Consider the following 18,840-nt stretch of genomic DNA (forward strand, 5'->3'; position numbering starts at 1 on the left):
GGACATTTCTCCAAAAAGTACGATCTTTGTCCCCATGTGCAGTTGCAAACCGTAGTCTGACTTTTTTATGGGGGTTTTGGAGCAGTGGCTTCTTCCTTGCTGAGCGGCCTTTCAGGTTATGTTGATATAGGACTTGTTTTACTGTGGATATAGATACTTTTGTACCTGTTTCCTCCAGCATCTTCACAAGGTCCTTTGCTGTTGTTCTGGGATTGATTAGTACTTTTTGCACCAAAGTACGTTAATCTCTAGGAGACAGAATGTGTCTCCTTCCTGAGCGGTATGACGGCTGCATGGTCCCATGGTGTTTATACTTGCGTACTATTGTTTGTACAGATGAACGTGGTACCTTGAGCCATTTGGATTTTGCTCCAAGGATGAACCAGACTTGTGGAGGTCTACACTTTTTACACTTACACTTTTTCTGAGGTCTTGGCTGATTTCTTTTGATTTTCCCATGATGTCAAGCAAAGAGAAACAGAGTTTGAAAGTAGGCCTTGAAATACATCCATAGATACATCTCCAATTGACTCAAATGATGTCAATTAGCCTATCAGAAGCTTCTAAAGTCATGACATAATTTTCTGGAATTTTCCAAGCTGTTTAAAGGCACAGTCAACTTAGTGTTTGTATACTTCTGACCCACTGGAATTGTGATACAGTGAATTAAGTGAAATAATCTGTCGTAAACAATTATTGGAAAAATGACTTGTGTCATGCACAAAGTAGATGTCCTAACCGACTTGCCAAAACTATAGTTTGTTAACAAGAAATTTGTGGAGTGGTTGAAAAACAAGTTTTTATGACTCCAACCTAAGTGTTTGTAAACTTCCGACTTCAACTGTAGCTCTCTCTCCTCTCGATTCTCCTTCATTTTTTAAAGAAATTAATTTGTTCAAAACTGTTCAACTATTGTCTTTCTCTTTCACTGAGTCAACTACTCACCACATTTTATGCACTGCAGTGCTAGCTAGCTGTGGCTTGTGCTTTCAGTACTAGATTCATTCTCTGATCCTTTGATTGACTGGGAAACATGTCAGTTCATGTTCTAAGAGATCAGATAGGTTGGAGGACGTCCTCCAGAAGTTAATAATTAATAATTACTGTGTAAGTCTATAGAAGGAGGTGAGAACCACGAGCCTCCTAGGTTTTGTATTGAAGTCAATGTACCCAGAAGAGGATAGAAACTAGCCGTCCTCCGGCTACACCATGGTGCCACCCTACAGAGTCCTCTGAGGAGCTTCCAAATATCATCAGTATTCCTGCTTAGCCTTGTCAATTCTGCCTGGTTTAATCCCTGGAGGAATAGTGAGAGGGAATACAGGGAGACAGCAAGGTTTACTATTCCAAAGTATAGTGAAATAAATTGCATTCTATCAGCGCCTCCTAATTTCTGTATTTTGGGTCATGGCCATGGGTGAGAATATGAGAAGTAAACTATGGAGACCCTGAGTGTACTAAACATTAAGAACACCTGCACTTTCCATATCAGGTGAATCCTGGTGAAAACTATGACCCCTTATTGATGTCACTTTTCAAATCCACTTCAGTCAGTGTAGATGAAAAGGGAGGTTACAGACAGATTTTTAAGCTTTTAGACAATTGAATGGGCACCGGGGGTATGGTAGTAGGTGCGAGGCGCACCGGTTTGAGTGTGTAAAGAACTGCAACGCTGCTGGGGTTTTCCACGCTCAACAGTTTCATGTGTGTCTCAAGAATGGTCTACCAACCAAAGGACATCCAGTCAACTTGACACAACTGTGGGATACATTGGAATCAACAGGGACCAGCATCCCTGTGAAACGCTTACGACAACTTGTAGAGTTCATGCCCCAACGAATTGAGGTTGTGTTTGGTATACTCAGTGTATACCAAACACAAGTGTACATTTGGTCAGTTAATAGTACATAACATAACATACTTTACTGAAAATACACTTAACTTAATACCCAATAATACTTAATATACACAACTTGTTGCTGCTTATGACTCATTCAGGGAAGTGCACGGGAGATAGGTGGCTGCTGTCACATTTCTCATCCATTTACTCCTGAACTTGAATGAACTTTCGCTCTGCCAGCGGTAACTGTCGCTGTCCTTCTGACCACATTTACAACGTGCCAGACTAGGCAGGGTTAGAGATGTGCAACATCTACATTGTCTGCAGGTAAGTGTGTATATAGTTAAAATAACTACTCGTGTATGTTCTGTGTTTTGTTAACTTAAATGTTTTTCTTGCTGACATCTGTAATGGTGTGTTGTCTTTTCAAACTTCAATAAATGTTATTGTTAACCCGAGGGGTAAGAATCTAGTTAAGAGTTCTCAGGTTTTTATTGAATTGGCTAGCTTTAGTTAGCTTCACATTCCAGCTCAAGCTTCATCCATGATATGCAGGAATCAATATATCTCCATATGCATCAGAGTCACGTCTTTTGTGGGCATTTTAAAGGTTGTTCCTAGCAAAAAGCATCACGCATTTAGTATTGTTATAGAATGCGTTATATTATCTGGATATTTTGTATTTATTTATTTCAAAATATAAAGTTAACAATAGGTATAGTTTTTTCCATTTTCTTTAACAAAGGGTATGGCATAACCCCACTCAATTTGAGCCCTGTTTTTAACCGAACACACCAAGCCCTTCCCAGGCATGGAGGTATTTAAGGAGTGCATGGTGACAGTATTGGAGTATTTGGCTATACCGACAAAAATCTATGGATAGCATAATTGCGTCTGTCAAACAGGTAAACCTACCTTTTATTTTTTTTATAGGAAGAAATAGGCTTCAAAAAGCCCTGTTGATGTTAGTTAAGTCGAATTAAAATGAAGACAATTGTTGAAATGAATTAATTTCAGCACCATTTGCTGTCCACCTCTGTTGGATTGTGCTGCAGCCGCTCCAAAACGGATGTCTGCCCGCTTGCCTTTTTAGTTGACTTTCTCCTGCACTCTCGCGCTCTCCTCATTATTAAGTTAATGAATGAAAATGTGTCTGTCTCATAACATTGTAATATATATGTCTCCAGTCTATGGGCTAACAGAAAAAACACAAAGGCTACTACTCTTTCTACGTTAGGCTATATCATTTATGTTAAATGAATTTGATGGAGCGTTAGTGGATCGCCTTAGCGCTGCGTCTTTCCAACAGCACCCTGGAGAGGCGCGCTGGGCATGGACAAGCTACATATTTTGCGCCCCTGCCTTTGGCAAAGTGGGCCCTGGTTTTCATGGGGCGACATCAGCTCTCACCTAAACAGCACTCATGCCACTGGGTGCGAGAAGTTATCGTTGTTTTTAGGCAGAATAATGTGATAATATGTGTTGTTGGAGCTGCGTCTTAGCTCTATGCGGCTGCCTCCTTTTATTGTGGCATGAACACAACCAGTCGTGATGTTTTAATCTGATTGTCAAACAATCACTTAAAAGGGCTCATTTACTGGCTACCCGCCTAACACCTGCATTCAAATCCGTTGCTAATTTTTCATGCCTCTGACATACCGAACATTACCACTTTACTGTTCACTGCTTCTATTTTACAACCTTAAAAACTTTAAGACAAGCTAGTAACCACACGCATCTTTAGGAAACTTACTTTCCCAGTTAATGGGACTTCCTTCAGCAGTTTTGTACAACTTATTTCTCACTTTTTATAGTTAATCTTTGGAACGCTAATGTAGTTTATAAGGAAGGTTCAATAAGTAAGGCTGGCCTGAGCTCACTTTAAAAAAAAAATATTTTTTTTTTTAGCTCACTTTTAACTTAATTCAGTAAGCACAATAAAAACAACACATTGCTTTCTCTTCTATAGGCATAATTTGAATGTTGATTCAGAGGGGTTGGGTTAAATGCGGAAGACACATTACAGTTGAATGCATTCAGTTGTGCAACTGACTAGGTATCCCCCTTTCCGTATACAGTGCCTTCGGAAAGTATTCACACCCCTTGACTTTTTCCACATTTGTTACATTACAGCCTTCTTCTAAAATTGATCAAATAGTCGTCGTCCCCCTCATCAATCTACACACAATGCCCCATAATGACAAAGAAAAAACAGGTTTTTAGAAATGTTTGCAAATCTATTACAAATAAAAAACAGAAATACCTTATTTACATATGTCAATTTGTTAATTTGCCTTTCATCCTTCAGCTGTTTGATTAAGACTTATAGGTTACATCTATTCTATATAACATGTAATTGTCCGTTTATTATTGATCTCTTTACAGGTGGTGAGGATTCTGTGACACCCAACAGGTTCCCTGCTATCGGCGAAATGATTATCTTCAGGATTAGAAAAGTCCATCGTGTCATCGTTCTACTCTGCATCACTACTATCGTTGTGTTTTATACCGGACAGCTGTCCTCCAATTCGCTTGTGGACTTTGTTAAAAATGCCCTTCGGCCTCTGGACAGGATCCTCTCTCCAAAATATTGCGCCTGTCTCAAATGTATGACACAGCCAGACGATGACCTCTGGTTTCAGAAGCGCTTCAACACATCTTTTCAACCCTTTCTGACCAGAAAGTACAAGACACTCTCCAACGATACAAGAATGTGGTGGCAGGTAATAAAAACGTTTTTATCAACGGTTTTTTATTACATCTTATCTTAAAGCAATAAAAGCGATGCCTGCTGTCACACCCAACACATATTCACATATTTACTGATACATTATACACGGTATATTTCCACACCTACCAAGAAAAAATAGATAGAATGCTAATTAAATAAACCATTAAAATAAAATAAAACAAATTAGAAAAATAAAACACTACCCGCCATCTCATTGATGTGACCGTTGCATTGATTATTCTAAACTTTATAACAGTAATTGATTATTATCTGTAAAGAACAACTGATCGACTGTCACAGAAACAGCATCTTCCTATGTAGATTAGCCTTTTAATGTTTCCATTGGTCAAGGAGAGTCCCAAACACTCAGTGTCACTACACATTGAAATATCAAAACCTGTTTATTGTGTTCTAAAGTTAATGGAATAGTGTGACATTTTGACAATCAAGCCCTTTTTAAAATGTACTAAAGTCAGCTAGCTTTAGCGCACTGACAAAAGTCTACGGGGTCAGCTAGCTGATTGCACTAATGCTAGCTGATCCAGTAGACTTCCAGTCATTGCGCTAACGCTAGTTATCAATCGCCAGAGGTGTGAACTCGAGTCATATGACTTCGACTCAAGTCTGACTCTAGTCACAAATTTGATGACTTGAGACTAGACTTGATATAAAATTTTAAAAACTTGAGACTCGACTTGGAGCCTCAAGACACGGGACTCGATTTTGACTTGAGATTCGACTTGGAGCCTCAAGACACGGGACTCGATTTTGACTTGAGACTCGACTTGGAGCCTCAAGACATGGGACTCGATTTTGACTAGAGACTGATGACTTGAAATGATCTGGCCATGTTTTGGAACATTTTATCACTCATTTTGTGGCACAGATTCTCTGTGGATTATTTTCCATGCAGCCAGAAATAGTATCAAACTTGTAAAAAAAGCCCTCAATCAACACAGGTTGGGTTAGCTAGAACAGTGAGAAGATTTTGGGGGGTGTTGCAAGTGAATTATTTAACTAGGCAAGTCAATTAAGAACAAATTCTTATTTACAATTACAGCATAGGAATAGTGGGTTAACTGCCTTGTTCAGGGGCAGAACAACAGACTTTTACCTTGTCAGCTTGGGGATTTGATCTAGCAACCTCTCAGTTACTGGCCCAGTGCTTTAACCACTAGGCTACCTGCCGCCCGAGTGTGAAACTGAATGAATGAGAGGTTGTAAGGCTTTTTAAATAATTTACAACATTAACAATGTTTACACTGTATTTCTGATCAATTTGATGTTATTTTAATGGACAACAAATGTGCTTTTCTTTCAAAAACAAGGACAGTTCTCAGTGACACCAGACTCTTAAAGTGACAATGCATACACTGTAGATGATAACAACAGAAAGTAGCAGAGTTGTAAAAGAGTGGGGGGGGGCAATGCAAATAGTCTGGGTAGCCATGTGATTAGACGTTCATGAGCCTTAGGGCTTGGGGGTAGAAGCTTGGCCCCAGTGAGTAGTTTAGCTCATCTGGTAGGCTCGTGTCACTGGGCAGCTCTCAACTGTGCTTCCCATTGTAGTCTGTAATGGTTTGCAAGCCTTGCCACATCTGACGAGTGTCAGACCCGGTGTAGTATGATTTGATCTTAGTCCAGGATTGACGCTTTGCCAGTTTGATGGTTCGTTGGAGGGCATAGCGAGATTTCTTATAAGCTTCCGGGTTAGAGTCCCACTCCTTGAAAGTGGCAGCTCTAGCCTTTAACTCAGTGCGGATGTTGCCTGTAATCCATGGTTTCTGGTCGGGGTATGTACATGCGGTCAATGTGGGGACGACGTCATCGATGCACTTATTGATGAAGCCAGTGACTGATGTGGTGTACCAATGTACCATTGGAGGAATCCCGGAACATATTCCAGTCTGTGCTAGCGTAACAGTCCTGTAGCATAGCATCTGCTTCATCTGACCACTTTTTTATTGATTGAGTCACTGTTGCTTCCTGCTTTAATTTTTGCTTGTAAGGAGGATAGAATTATAGTCAGATTTGCCAAATGGAGGGCGAGGGAGAGCTTTGTATGCGTCTCTGTGTGTGGAGTAAAGGTGTCCAGAGTGGTTATCCCTCTGGTTGCACAATTTACATGCTGATAAATATTTGGTTAGACAAATTACATTTTCCCTGCATGAAAGTCCCTTGCCCCTAGGAGTGCCGCCTCTGGGTTAGCGTTTTCCTGTTTGCTTATGGCGGAGTACAGTGTGGTCTTAGTGCCAGCTTCAGTCTGTGGTGGTATGTAGACAGCTACGAAAAATACAGATGAAAACTCTCTACGTAGATAGTGTGGTCTACAGCTTATCATGAAATATTCTACCTCAGGCGAGCAAAATCTTGAGACTTCCTTAGATATTGTGCACCAGCTGTTATTTACAAAAATACATAGTCCGCCGCCCCTTGTTTTACCAGACACCACTCTTCTATCCTGCCGATACAGCGTATAACCAGGCAGCTGTATGTTGATAGTGTCGTCGTTCTGCCACGACTCAGTGAAGCAGATATTAGTTTTGAATGTCCCGTTGGTAGTTTAATCGTCAGTGTAGGTCATCGATTTTATTTTCCAAAGATTGCACGTTTGCTAGCAGAATGGAAGGCAGTGGGGGTTTATTCGATTGCCTACGAATTCTCAGGTGGCAGCCCTCCGGACCCTTTTTCTCTGCCTTCTCTTCACCCAAATGATGGGGATCTGGGCCTGTTCCCGGGAAAGCAGTCATTTACGTCGGGCTCGTCGGACTCGTTAAAGGAAAAAAGGATTCTGCCAGTTTGTGGTGAGTAATCGCAGTTCTGATGTCCAAAATATATTTTTGGTCATAAGAGACGGTAGCAGCAACATTATGTACAAAATAAGTTTAAAAAATAAGTTACAAACAAGGCAAATAAACGAACAAAAACACAATCGGTTAGGGACACGTAAAACATCAGCCTTCTTCTCCGGCTCCACCTTAGACATCTTAGTACCAACAAAAATAAGGGGTTAAATATGTGTCCAAAAAAACTAAAACATTTCCTGAGCTTTCTTATATCTGCTAGATATAGGACAGACACTTCAACATTTTATTTTTTGACTTTATATTTTGCCATTTATGAATGCGTTATTCAATGTGCTTCTATAGTAAAGGCCAAATGCAATATTTTATCAAATCATTTTAACAATTTGAGCATTACGACAGTAACTGAATCCTCGAGCCGGAAAAGTAGAAAAATCAGCTGTTCTGCCCTTGAGCAACTCAGTAAATCCTCCAAAACAACTGCTCCCAGGGCTCAATGTGACATGATATCTCAAGTTGATATTGACTGTTCACATAAATTACATTCAGTTCAAAATGCAGGTGTAAATTGCATTTATTTACGTATCTTGCATTTGCATCACCATTTATGACTGCAATGACACTGGTTGAATCAACATTGTTGAACCAATGTGGAATAGACGTTGAATTTATGTTTGTGCCCAGTGGGAGGCTATATTTGCGTAGCGAGTGTGCACGTGTGCATGCGCGGGGGTCACACATATTTTAAGGATTGCGGGTCAAATCGTTTGAAAACCACTGGGTCAGCGAACAGATTTCAGATTTGATGTTCAGCTATAAGATCGGGTGCAGCGCAAATGTCAAATCGTATGGAGAGAGGATTGACATCAATAAAAATGCAGTTCCAAAACATTTTGGTGATCGAGGATATGAACCGTTTATTAGCAATGGGGCATTAAGCAACAATGACTAGCATAGGCTCTACTGGTCATTTGGTATGCAAAATGGCTTGAAATGTATCCTTTACTTATGAAACTTGTGTTTGGAATTGGTTGTTAAAATGAATTATTACATAATCAAAATGTGTTGCAGACAAAATAATGAAAAGGCCTGTCTGGTAGCCTCAATAAATAGACAAAGATTTGTGGTTGAACGAGTCATTGCCTCTGTAGATTTTTTCTACTTGACTTTAAACCTTTGACTCGACTTCGTCCTTAGAATGCACGTCTTGGACATGACTCGACCCGTTCTACAAGGGACTCAACTTGAGATTTGGACCTTGTCACTTGAGACTTACTCGTGACTTGAATAATATTGACTTGGTCCCACCTCTGGCAATCGAGAAACAACCATAAACTTCCATCAAATTGCACACAGAGACATAAAACGACTTGTTCATCTGACTCTGGGGAGGTTTGCCAAAATCTCACACTATCCCTTTAAGAATCTCCAATAGTTTACTGTAGTTACATTTTTGTATACGAGGGAGTTTTATTCCGAATGAACTCTTTTATTTGATGTTTAGGCTGCAATATAAGCATGGTCACTGACAACTGATTAACGGTTTGCTATAGTAGTCATCAATAACCTCAGTGTAAAGAGCAGGTGGCTCTGGAGTCTTACCTTTAGTGTGTGGGTTTCCTATTGTGTATTCATTGTTGTTTTATGTATTGTCTGGTGCAATTAAATAACCAGAAATTGCAGAAAGACCGTAACATAGCCAACTTTAGCGAGGTGGTGGAGAAGTTGTTCCAGGTCATCCCTGATGCTGACCTTTACATGGACGCGGGCCCTGAGCGCTGTAGGACCTGTGCTGTGGTGGGGAACTCTGGGAACCTCAAGGGCTCCCACTACGGAGCTCTCATCGACTCCAGTGATGTCATCATAAGGTAAGCCAACTGAGAGGGTGTGGTTGATCGAGGGCACACTTGCCACAAAGCCTGTTTCAGCATGGGCAGTGCAACACAGCCTGTTTTAGCATGGGCAGTGCAACACAGCCTGTTTTAGCATGGGCAGTGCAACACAGCCTGTTTTAGCATGGGCAGTGCAACACAGCCTGTTTCAGCATGGGCAGTGCAACACAGCCTGTTTTAGCATGGGCAGTGCAACACAGCCTGTTTTAGCATGGGCAGTGCAACACAGCCTGTTTTAGCATGGGCAGTGCAACACAGCCTGTTTTAGCATGGGCAGTGCAACACAGCCTGTTTTAGCATGGGCAGTGCAACACAGCCTGTTTTAGCATAGGCAGTGCAACACAGCCTGTTTTAGCATGGGCAGTGCAACACAGCCTGTTTTAGCATAGGCAGTGCAACACAGCCTGTTTTAGCATGGGCAGTGCAACACAGCCTGTTTTAGCATGGGCAGTGCAACACAGCCTGTTTTAGCATGGGCAGTGCAACACAGCCTGTTTTAGCATGGGCAGTGCAACACAGCCTGTTTTAGCATGGGCAGTGCAACACAGCCTGTTTTAGCATGGGCAGTGCAACACAGCCTGTTTTAGCATGGGCAGTGCAACACAGCCTGTTTTAGCATGAGCAGTGCAACACAGCCTGTTTTAGCATAGGCAGTGCAACACAGCCTGTTTTAGCATGAGCAGTGCAATTGAGGACTTTCACCATTTTGAGGGAGTCAACTGGGCGGGACTTCCTATAGGTTAAGGAAGGATCAAAGAATTCCAAGGAATTAAGGGTTATGTCCCATTTGTCCCTCCTACCTCAAAGTGTGCACTTGTTCACTTGCACATTTGCACAGTTGCACTTGTTCACTTGCACACTTGCACAGTTGTTCAGTGCTTTTAGATTTGTGGGAAGTAGTGAACGAGTGCACACTCCATGGAGAAAGTAGCAAAAATGTGGCATAGCTGCATGTGGCAGTTAATCACTAACGTTGGCTTTATACCTGTTTAGACCTCCAGGTGGTATTATATGCACCCTTTCAGTTTGTTTACCAAGTACAATAAGAAGAAATAAACGATTTGAACATATATATAGCCCTCAATGGCCTTACCCATGGTGTCACAGAAGACAGTATGGCAAAGTTGTGCCTTCATCCAACGTATTGATTTAATGTCCTCTATGTATGCCTGTTTTGGTTTGGTTTGGTGTTTTCATTTTTTTTTTTATCTTGGCGGTATAAATGACTATGTGTTTTGAATTAAAGTGTTTTGGAATATGGCAATCATGATATGGATCCCGGTTATTTACTGTGTTATCCAGAATGAACAAGGCTCGTACCTCTGGCTATGAGAGGGATGTTGGCAGCCGCACCACACATCACATCATATACCCAGAGAGTGCCATAGATCTGGACAACACCACTAGTCTCTTGTTTTTCCCTTTCAAGACTCTGGACCTTCAGTGGCTGCCCGGTGCCATTACCACTGGGTCTCACATCACCTTGTGAGTAACCGTTCTCCTTTTGATTAGTCCATCAATCTGTGACACCATGCATTTTTCAAAGATGACATAGAAACTCTGGATAAAATGTAGGTCTTATTTTATTCAACAGCTCATATTTACGTCTTAGACCGAAGATAAAGGCCAACAAAGATTTGGTGAGTCACATTGTTGATCACGATCATGTATTATGGTTCTAATACAGTCAATGATAAATGCATTATATGTTTATATGTTGGATAGTAGGTAATTGAGGATGTTTGTTAGTTAGGTATGGGCTAATCTCGGTTGACCCTAAAATCGTGCGTAATTTGGTCAGATGCTCGATAACACATTTGCGAAGTCTCGTAAAATTCCACTTGTGTTTATCATCCATGTTTTGCACACACAACGCAGTGAAAGAGTGTCAACGTGGAATTGTTCAGAGTATGTTTACATGCACACAATACTACCATTATTGTGAATACTGAGATTAAATATGCGTTATAAAGGTTTTGTATAATTTCAGCCAGTAGTTTTGAATGTAGTGCTCGCTCACGAGGCAAAACAGCTCCCTGAAAATTGTACACAACTTCCTATGATACACTGTATGTTCATTTTTTTTTTACAATATGTACAATATGTTACCAATTTGTAAGTACTTAAGATCCTGTTTAATCTCTTCAATATAATAGTTCAATTAAAAAGTGTACTTGCTTTACCAGAATAATATTGTCTCTTACGATCCAGTCTACATGGTGATGTCTGATAATCAGGCTAGATAATCAGGCTAGGCCTACTTGATGAGACTTAGATAAATTCAGAAAATCACCAATGAAAATAAATGTTCTATCACAGTGACCATATTGTAGCGATCCTCGCTATATTGGCCATTTTACAATTCCCACTAAGTGGGTTATTGGCGCAATGTGTAAGGTGTTTGCCTTTCATGGAAGCAACCTGGGTTTGCTTCCCTGCATCACTGTTTGCTACATTGGTGTCAGAAGGGGAATGGTGAGGCCATTGGGAACACATGGTCTGAATATGGTGGCTGAGTCATCGAAGCACAGGGACATTCCTTCCTGTTCGGAGGGGGCAGTGTAGCAATACTATATGATCCATGCTATAATTCCCACCAAGTGGGTTAACCCTATTGGGGCGATGCCTAAGGGTTTTATGTCTAGGGTGGTTTGCTTTTCATGCTTTTCATTCTATCATTCTAAACTATTTTTAAGATGCACAGTTTCAGATTTTCCAAACTCATTTTACTCACTTTACTCCATGTGCAGGAGCTTGCAGGAATGTGTAGTCTTGCATGATGTCTACTTTGATGCTAATTAGCATTTTTGAATCTGAGAGTAAATAGAGCCGAATATATTGATAAAAGTCACCTTGTCTGAGAGAGATTTACATGGTTTTCAAAACGTCACGCCAGGGTAAGCCTACGCGAAACACAGGCCTTATTTTAAGGAACCATTTCCTTGCTTGACCACTAGGTTTTATGGGTATTATGGCACCTCCACTGTGGGGTTCTATGGTGTTGGTGGTATGCCCATTACTAAAACGGAATGAGGAATTTTGAACGTAGTCCAGTTTTATTGTACAAACTCAACACAATTCAAGCACCTAGGATGATGTCATTGACACTCCTTTTGTTTTTTGGGGGGGGGGGGGGGGGGGGGGGGGGACCTTTGAGCCATGTTCGTTTTTTGAAAATGCTATAGGAGAAGAGGCCCATCAGTACCGATGTAGGATCTTCATTTGATTTCATTTAACTTTTATTTGATTTATTTTGATTTAACCTTTATTTAATCCGGCAAGTCAATTAAAAACAAAGAATTATTTACAATGACGGCCTAGGAAGAGACAAAAGGCCTCCTGTAGGGGTACGCGCAATGCCGTCGCGGTATACACAAATTAAAATGTGATTCACATTTTCAAATAGTCCATTTATACATTTGGGTGAGTTTTTTTCCCGCCTGTGTAGCCTCGTTTCACTGCCAAAAATAAAATTGAACCATCTAGTGTTCAGCGAAATAACAACACAATGTCAAATACAGGTAGCCTAGTCAAATAATTAAATCACATTAACCGTTACTCTCTCGTGGGAATTCCGCTAACGGTCCGTATGTAGCCAAACATAGCTGCTGCTCATGTTGGCACCTGTACTGATGGCGCAAAAGCAATGACAGGGAGACATAGTGGAGTGGTAACACGCGTGCAAGCAGTTGCTCCCCACGCCACCTGGGTACACTGCAGCATCCGCCGAGAGGCTCTTGCTGCCAAAGGAATGCCTGACAGCTTGAAAGACGTTTTGGACACTACAGTGAAAACTTTGTTAAAACAAGGCCCCTGAAATTGTGTATTTTCTGCACTATGCGATGATATGGTCAGCGACCATGTAACGCTTTTGCAACATACAGAAGTGCACAGGTTATCAAGGGGCAAAGTATTGACACGTTGTTTTTAAATTGAGAGACGAGCTTAAAGTTTTCTTACTGACCATCATTTTCACTTGTCTGACCGCTTGCATGATGACAAGTTTCTCACTCAACTGGCCTATCTGGGTGATGTATTTTCTCGCCTGAATGATCTGAATCTAGGATTACACAGACTTTCCGCAACTATATTCAATGTGTGGGACAAATTTGAGGCTATGATTAAGAAGTTGGAGCTCTTCTCTGTCTGCATTAACAAGGACAACACACAGGTCTTTCCATCATTGTATGATTTTTGTGTGTGCAAATGAACTCACATTGACGGACAATGTCAAACATGATATAGCGAAGCACCTGAGTTGTCCCTTTCATGCCCTGCCTCCAGTCCACTTACCGATATCTGAAGAAGAGAACCTCATCGAAATTGCAACAAGCGGTTCTGTGAAAATTGAATTTAATCAGAAGCCATTGGCAGATTTCGATGAGGCTCCTGCCTTGGCAAATTGCGCTGTTAAGACACTGTTGCCCTTTGCAACCACGTGCCTATGTGAGAGTGGATTCTCGGTGTATGGAAAATTATTTAAGACGGAGACTCTCTCCAATACGACCCAACATTGCAGAGTAATATGCAATATGTAATATGCATCCTTTCACACCCTTCTCATTAACCTGTGGTGAGTTATTCACAGTTTCCAATGAACAAATGTTATATGTAAGGTGGTTAAATAAAAAGCTAAATGATTGATTATTACTATATTATTATTTGTGCCCTGGTCCTATAAGAGCTCTTTGTCACTTCCCACGTTGTGACAAAAACTCACACTCATTCTTATGTTTAATAAATGTGTTGTATAGTGTGTGTGTGGCAGGCTTACAATGATGGCAAAAACAATATTTGAGAGTGCACTGACCCTGGTGCTAGAGGGGGTGGAGCTGGAGGTTGAGTGTTTGAAGGGGTACGGGACTATAAAAACATTGTGAACCACTGTATTAGAGGCTAAAAAACATGTGAAACGTATCAACCCCTCCAAAAAAGTCAATCAATTATTATCCAAATGATAATTCACATTTCCTGTTGCGATGTACCGGCAGGATAGAACAGGGGCATCTGGTAAGACAAGGGGCGGCGGTCTATGTATTTTTGGAAACAACAGCCGGTGCACGACATCTAAGGAAGTCTGCGAGGTTTTGCTCGCCTGAGGTAGAGTTTCTCATGATAAGCTGCAGGCCACACTACCTACAGCATGAGTTTTCATCTATATTCTTTGTAGATGTTTACATAACATCACAGTCAGATGCTGACACTAAGATAGCATTGAATGAGCTGTATTCCACCATAATCAAACAAGAAAACTTTGGTGCTCCTAGTAGCCGGGGATTTTAATGCAGGGAAACTTAAATCAGTTTTACCAAATTTCTATCAGCATGTTAAATGTGCATTCAGTGGGAAAATACCTCTGGACAACCTATACTCCACACACAGAGATGCACCCTCACCCTCCATTTGACAAATCTGACCATAATTCCATCCTCCTCATTCCTGATTACAAGCAAAATTTAAAGCAAGAAGCACCAGTGACTAGACCAATAAAAAAGTGGTCAGATGAAGCAGATGCTAAACTACAGGACTGTTTGGCTAGCAAAGACTGGAATATGTTCCAGGATTCCTCCATTGGCATTGAGGAGTACACCACATCAGTCATTGGCTTCATGAATAAGTGCATAGATGACGTTGTCCCCACATTGGCCATACGTACATACCCCAACCAGAAGCCATGGATTACAGGCAGCATCCGCACTGAGCTAAAGGCTAGAGCTGCCGCTTTCAAGGAAGCTTATTAGAAATCCCGCTATGCCCTCCGATGAATCATCAAACAGGCAAAGTATCAATACAGGACTAAGATTGAATTGTACTACACCGGCTCCGACGTTCGTTGGATGTGGCAGGGCTTGCAAACCATTACAGAATACAAAGGGAAGCACAGCCAAGAGCTGCCCAGTGACAAGAGCCTACCGGATGAGCTAAACTACTTCTATGCTCGCTTCGAGGCAAATAACACTGAAACATGCATGAGAGCACCAGCTGTTCCGGAAGACAGTGTGATCATGCTCTCCGCTGCTGATGTGAGTAAGACCTTTAGACAGGTCAACATTCACAAGGCCGCAGGGCCAGACGGATTACCAGGACTTGTACTGCGGGCATGCGCTGACCAACTAGCAAGTGTCTTCACTAACATTTTCAACCTCTCCCTGTCCGAGTCTGTCATATCAACATGTTTTGAGCAGACCTCATAGTGCCTGTGCCCAAGAACACTAAGGTAATCTGCCTAAATGACTATCAACCCGTAGCACTCAAGTCTGTAGCCATGAAGTGCTTTGAAAGGCTGGTCATGGCTCTCATCAACACCATCATCCCAGAAACCCAAGACCCACTCCAATTTGCATACCGCCCAAACAGATCCACAGATGATGCATTCTCTATTGCACTCCCCACTGCCCTTTCCCACCTGGACAAATGGAACACCTATGTGAGAATGCTATTAATTTACTCCAGCTCAGCGTTCAACACAATAGTGCTGTCAAAGCGCATCAATAAGCTAAGGATCCTGGAACTAAACACCTCCCTCTGCAACTGGATCCTGGTCTTCCTGACGGTGCGCCCCCAGGTGGTAAGGGTAGGTAACAACACTTCCGCCACGCTGATCCTCAACACAGGTGCCCCTCAGGGGTGCGTGCTCATCCCCTCCTGTACTCTCTGTTCACTCATGACTGCACGGCCAGGCACGACTCCAACACCATCATTAAATTTGCCAATGACACAACAGTGGTAGGCCTGATCACCGACAACAACGAGACAGCCTATAGGGAGGAGGTCAGAGACTTGGCCGTGTGGTGCCAGGACAACAACCTCTTTCTCAACGTTATCAAGACAAAGGAGATGATTGTGGACTACAGGAAAAAGAGGACCGAGCACGCCCCCATTCTCATCAACGTGGCTGCAGTGGAGCAGGTTGAGATCTTCAAGTTCCTTGTTGTCCACATCACCAACAAACTAACATGGTCCAAGCACACAACGACAGTCGTGAAGTGGACACGACAAAACCTATTCCCCCCAGGAGACTGAACAGATTTGGCATGGGTCCTCAGATCCTCAAAAGGTTCTACACCTGCACCATCGAGAGTATCTTGACCGGTTGCATCACTGCCTGGTATGGCAACTGCTCGGCCTCCGACCGCATGGCACTACAGAGGGTAGTGCGATTGGCCCAGTACATCACTGGGGCCAAGCTTCCTGCCATCCAGGATCTCTATACCAGGCGGTGTCAGAGGAAGGCCTTAAATTGTCAAAGACTCCAGCCACCCTAGTCATAGACTGTCCTCTCTGCTACCGCACGGCAAGCGGTACCGAAGTGCCAAGTCTAGGTCCAAGAGGCTTTCAAACAGCTTCTATCCCCCAAGACATAAGACTCCTGAACATCTAGTCAAATGGCTACCCGTACTATTTGCATTGCATTTTCTAATTAAATCATGCTGTTTATTTATAATATATTCCATGCAGGTATTGGTTCTGAATCCTGTGTTCATGAAATATGTTCATGAAGTCTGGCTTGACTATTACGGCAAATACCCCTCCACCGGATTCATGGCTTTGATATTAGCCCTACACATTTGTGATGAGGTAAGACGTTATACATATCAACACACATCAAGTTCAAGTTGTGTCATATGCGCAGGATACACATGGTGTACACAGTCCAATGAAATGCTTACTAGCAGGTTCCCTCTCTATAATGCAACAACAATAAGAAATAAGTAAAAATTAAGCTCCATGGAACAGAATAAACATTTTCATAAGTATAAATACAAGAAGACACTCAATAATTTACAGTACAATATTTACACGAGTGTCAGGGAAAGAGTATTTGGAGAGCAAAGTGTTTAAATTGTGCAGTGTTTAGCAATACCAAAACATGCTCTGCTAGGAATGGTACTTTCTCAGGTCACTACAAGATAGACTGTATGCTACACCACGCAATGCATATAGTATAACACTAACACCCAAATCATGTAGGCCTATAGGCTGCATAGACAATATATCACATTGCCATACATAAAACCTCAGTAAACACTGTTATTAAACTAATTCTCTAAACACTTAATTCCAAATGCAGGTGAATGTGTATGGATTTGGGAAAGACAGAAATGGGAACTGGCACCACTACTGGGAAACACTAACCAATAAAAAGCTCAAGACTGGACCACACCCTGGAGACTATGAGTACAATGTCACTAGAAAGCTCTCGGAAATACACAAACTTGAGATATATAAGGGATGGTGATAATCATTAATCCAGATCATTAACGGGATTTGCTTCAGTAGTCCCATTTTCTTTATATTGAACAATTTATTTCTGACTGTTTAGTGTGTCGAGGACTACATTACATCTTAGAAACACCATTCAAACTTTTAAAAAAGTTTGGTCTGGATAAACTTGCTTTTGATAACATTTATACTTCTTAAACTTTTTGACCTTCTAAAAAAATGAATCTACTTTTAAAAACAAATCTACTTTTAAAAACAAATCTACTTTTCAAATTTCCAAAGCTACCATTGTTAAAAACTCCCATGACTTCTAACATTCTAATCACAATAATGTAACACAAATCAGCTAAGTTGAGAGCTTTACCAGCAAGTAAGATAAAAACTTAGGCTGCTTCCCTGCTATTCAAATCTGGAATCAGATTTGAAATATCTTCCAACAATCATACTATACAGCTCTTTTAAGCCCGGGTTCAGATACAACAGCCAACATAAGGAAAGACGAGAAGAGCCGAAACTAGCCAGTTGTAGAATTTTGTGCTGTGGGTACAAAATGGTTTTGTTACAGACTAATGCTATGTAAATGCTTGAGTTGAATACTACTAGTCACTGGTCATTTTCCACACCTGTCCAGTAACCTCTTTACGTACCACACAGAAGAGTGATTTATTAATTGCTCATTATCTTTCGTGCACTAAAGCCTAGCCGTGTGGAAACATAGTTTCCTCTGGTTAGGCTTTAAAGATCCCATGTCTCCTCTATTTTAGACATACAGTGCATTCAGAAATGATTCAGACCCCTTGACTTTTTCCACATTTTGTTACGTTACAGTCTTATTCTAAAATGGATTTAATAGTTTTCCCCCTCATCAATCTACACACAATACCCCATAATGACAAAGCAAAAACAGGTTTTTAGAAATTTAAAAACTGAAATAGGACATGTACAGAAGTATTCAGACCCTTTACTCAGTACTTTGTTGAAGCCCCTTTGACGGTGATCACAGCTTTGCGTCTTCTTGGGTATGACTCTACAGCTTGGCACACCTGTATTTGGGGAATTTCTCCCAGTCTTCTCTGCATATCCTCTCAAGCTCTGCCAGGTTGGACGGGGAGCATTGCTGCACAGCTATTTTCAGGTCTCTCCAGAGATGTTAGATCGGCTTCAAGTCCGGGCTCTGGCTGGACCACTCAAGGACATTCAGAGACTCCTGCGTTGCCTTGGCTGTGTGCTTAGGGTTGTTGTCCTGTTGGAAGGTGAACCTTCACCCCAGTCTGAGGAGCAGGTTATCATCAAGGATCTCTCTGTACTTTGCTCTGTTCATCTTTCCCTCAATCCTAACTCGTCTCCAAG

The 18,840-nt window shown here is 41.5% G+C and overlaps 1 protein-coding gene across 1 annotated transcript; it reads left to right on the top strand.

Annotated features, from left to right (window-relative positions):
• The first annotated feature begins 4,272 nt into the window (after nt 1-4,272).
• Nucleotides 4,273-17,506, top strand: LOC139388446 (CMP-N-acetylneuraminate-beta-galactosamide-alpha-2,3-sialyltransferase 1-like). The gene is made up of 6 exons (XM_071135107.1): nt 4,273-4,563; nt 9,050-9,243; nt 10,570-10,752; nt 10,862-10,907; nt 16,726-16,845; nt 17,339-17,506. The coding sequence occupies exons 1-6, from the start codon at nt 4,273-4,275 to the stop codon at nt 17,504-17,506; spliced, it is 1,002 nt and encodes a 333-aa protein (XP_070991208.1).
• The last annotated feature ends 1,334 nt before the right edge of the window (nt 17,507-18,840 follow it).

Source organism: Oncorhynchus clarkii, chromosome 29 (genome assembly GCF_045791955.1).
Source record: "Oncorhynchus clarkii lewisi isolate Uvic-CL-2024 chromosome 29, UVic_Ocla_1.0, whole genome shotgun sequence".
NCBI classification, from domain to species: domain Eukaryota; kingdom Metazoa; phylum Chordata; class Actinopteri; order Salmoniformes; family Salmonidae; genus Oncorhynchus; species Oncorhynchus clarkii.

Excerpts from the sequence above, each read along its gene's own strand:
- LOC139388446 (XM_071135107.1), top strand. The coding sequence starts at position 4,273 with ATGATTATCTTCAGGATTAGAAAAGTCCATCGTGTCATCGTTCTACTC. Across the intron at positions 10,753-10,861 it reads ACTGGGTCTCACATCACCTT|CTCATATTTACGTCTTAGAC; the intron begins GTGAGTAACCGT and ends TTTATTCAACAG. Across the intron at positions 10,908-16,725 it reads TAAAGGCCAACAAAGATTTG|GTATTGGTTCTGAATCCTGT; the intron begins GTGAGTCACATT and ends TATTCCATGCAG.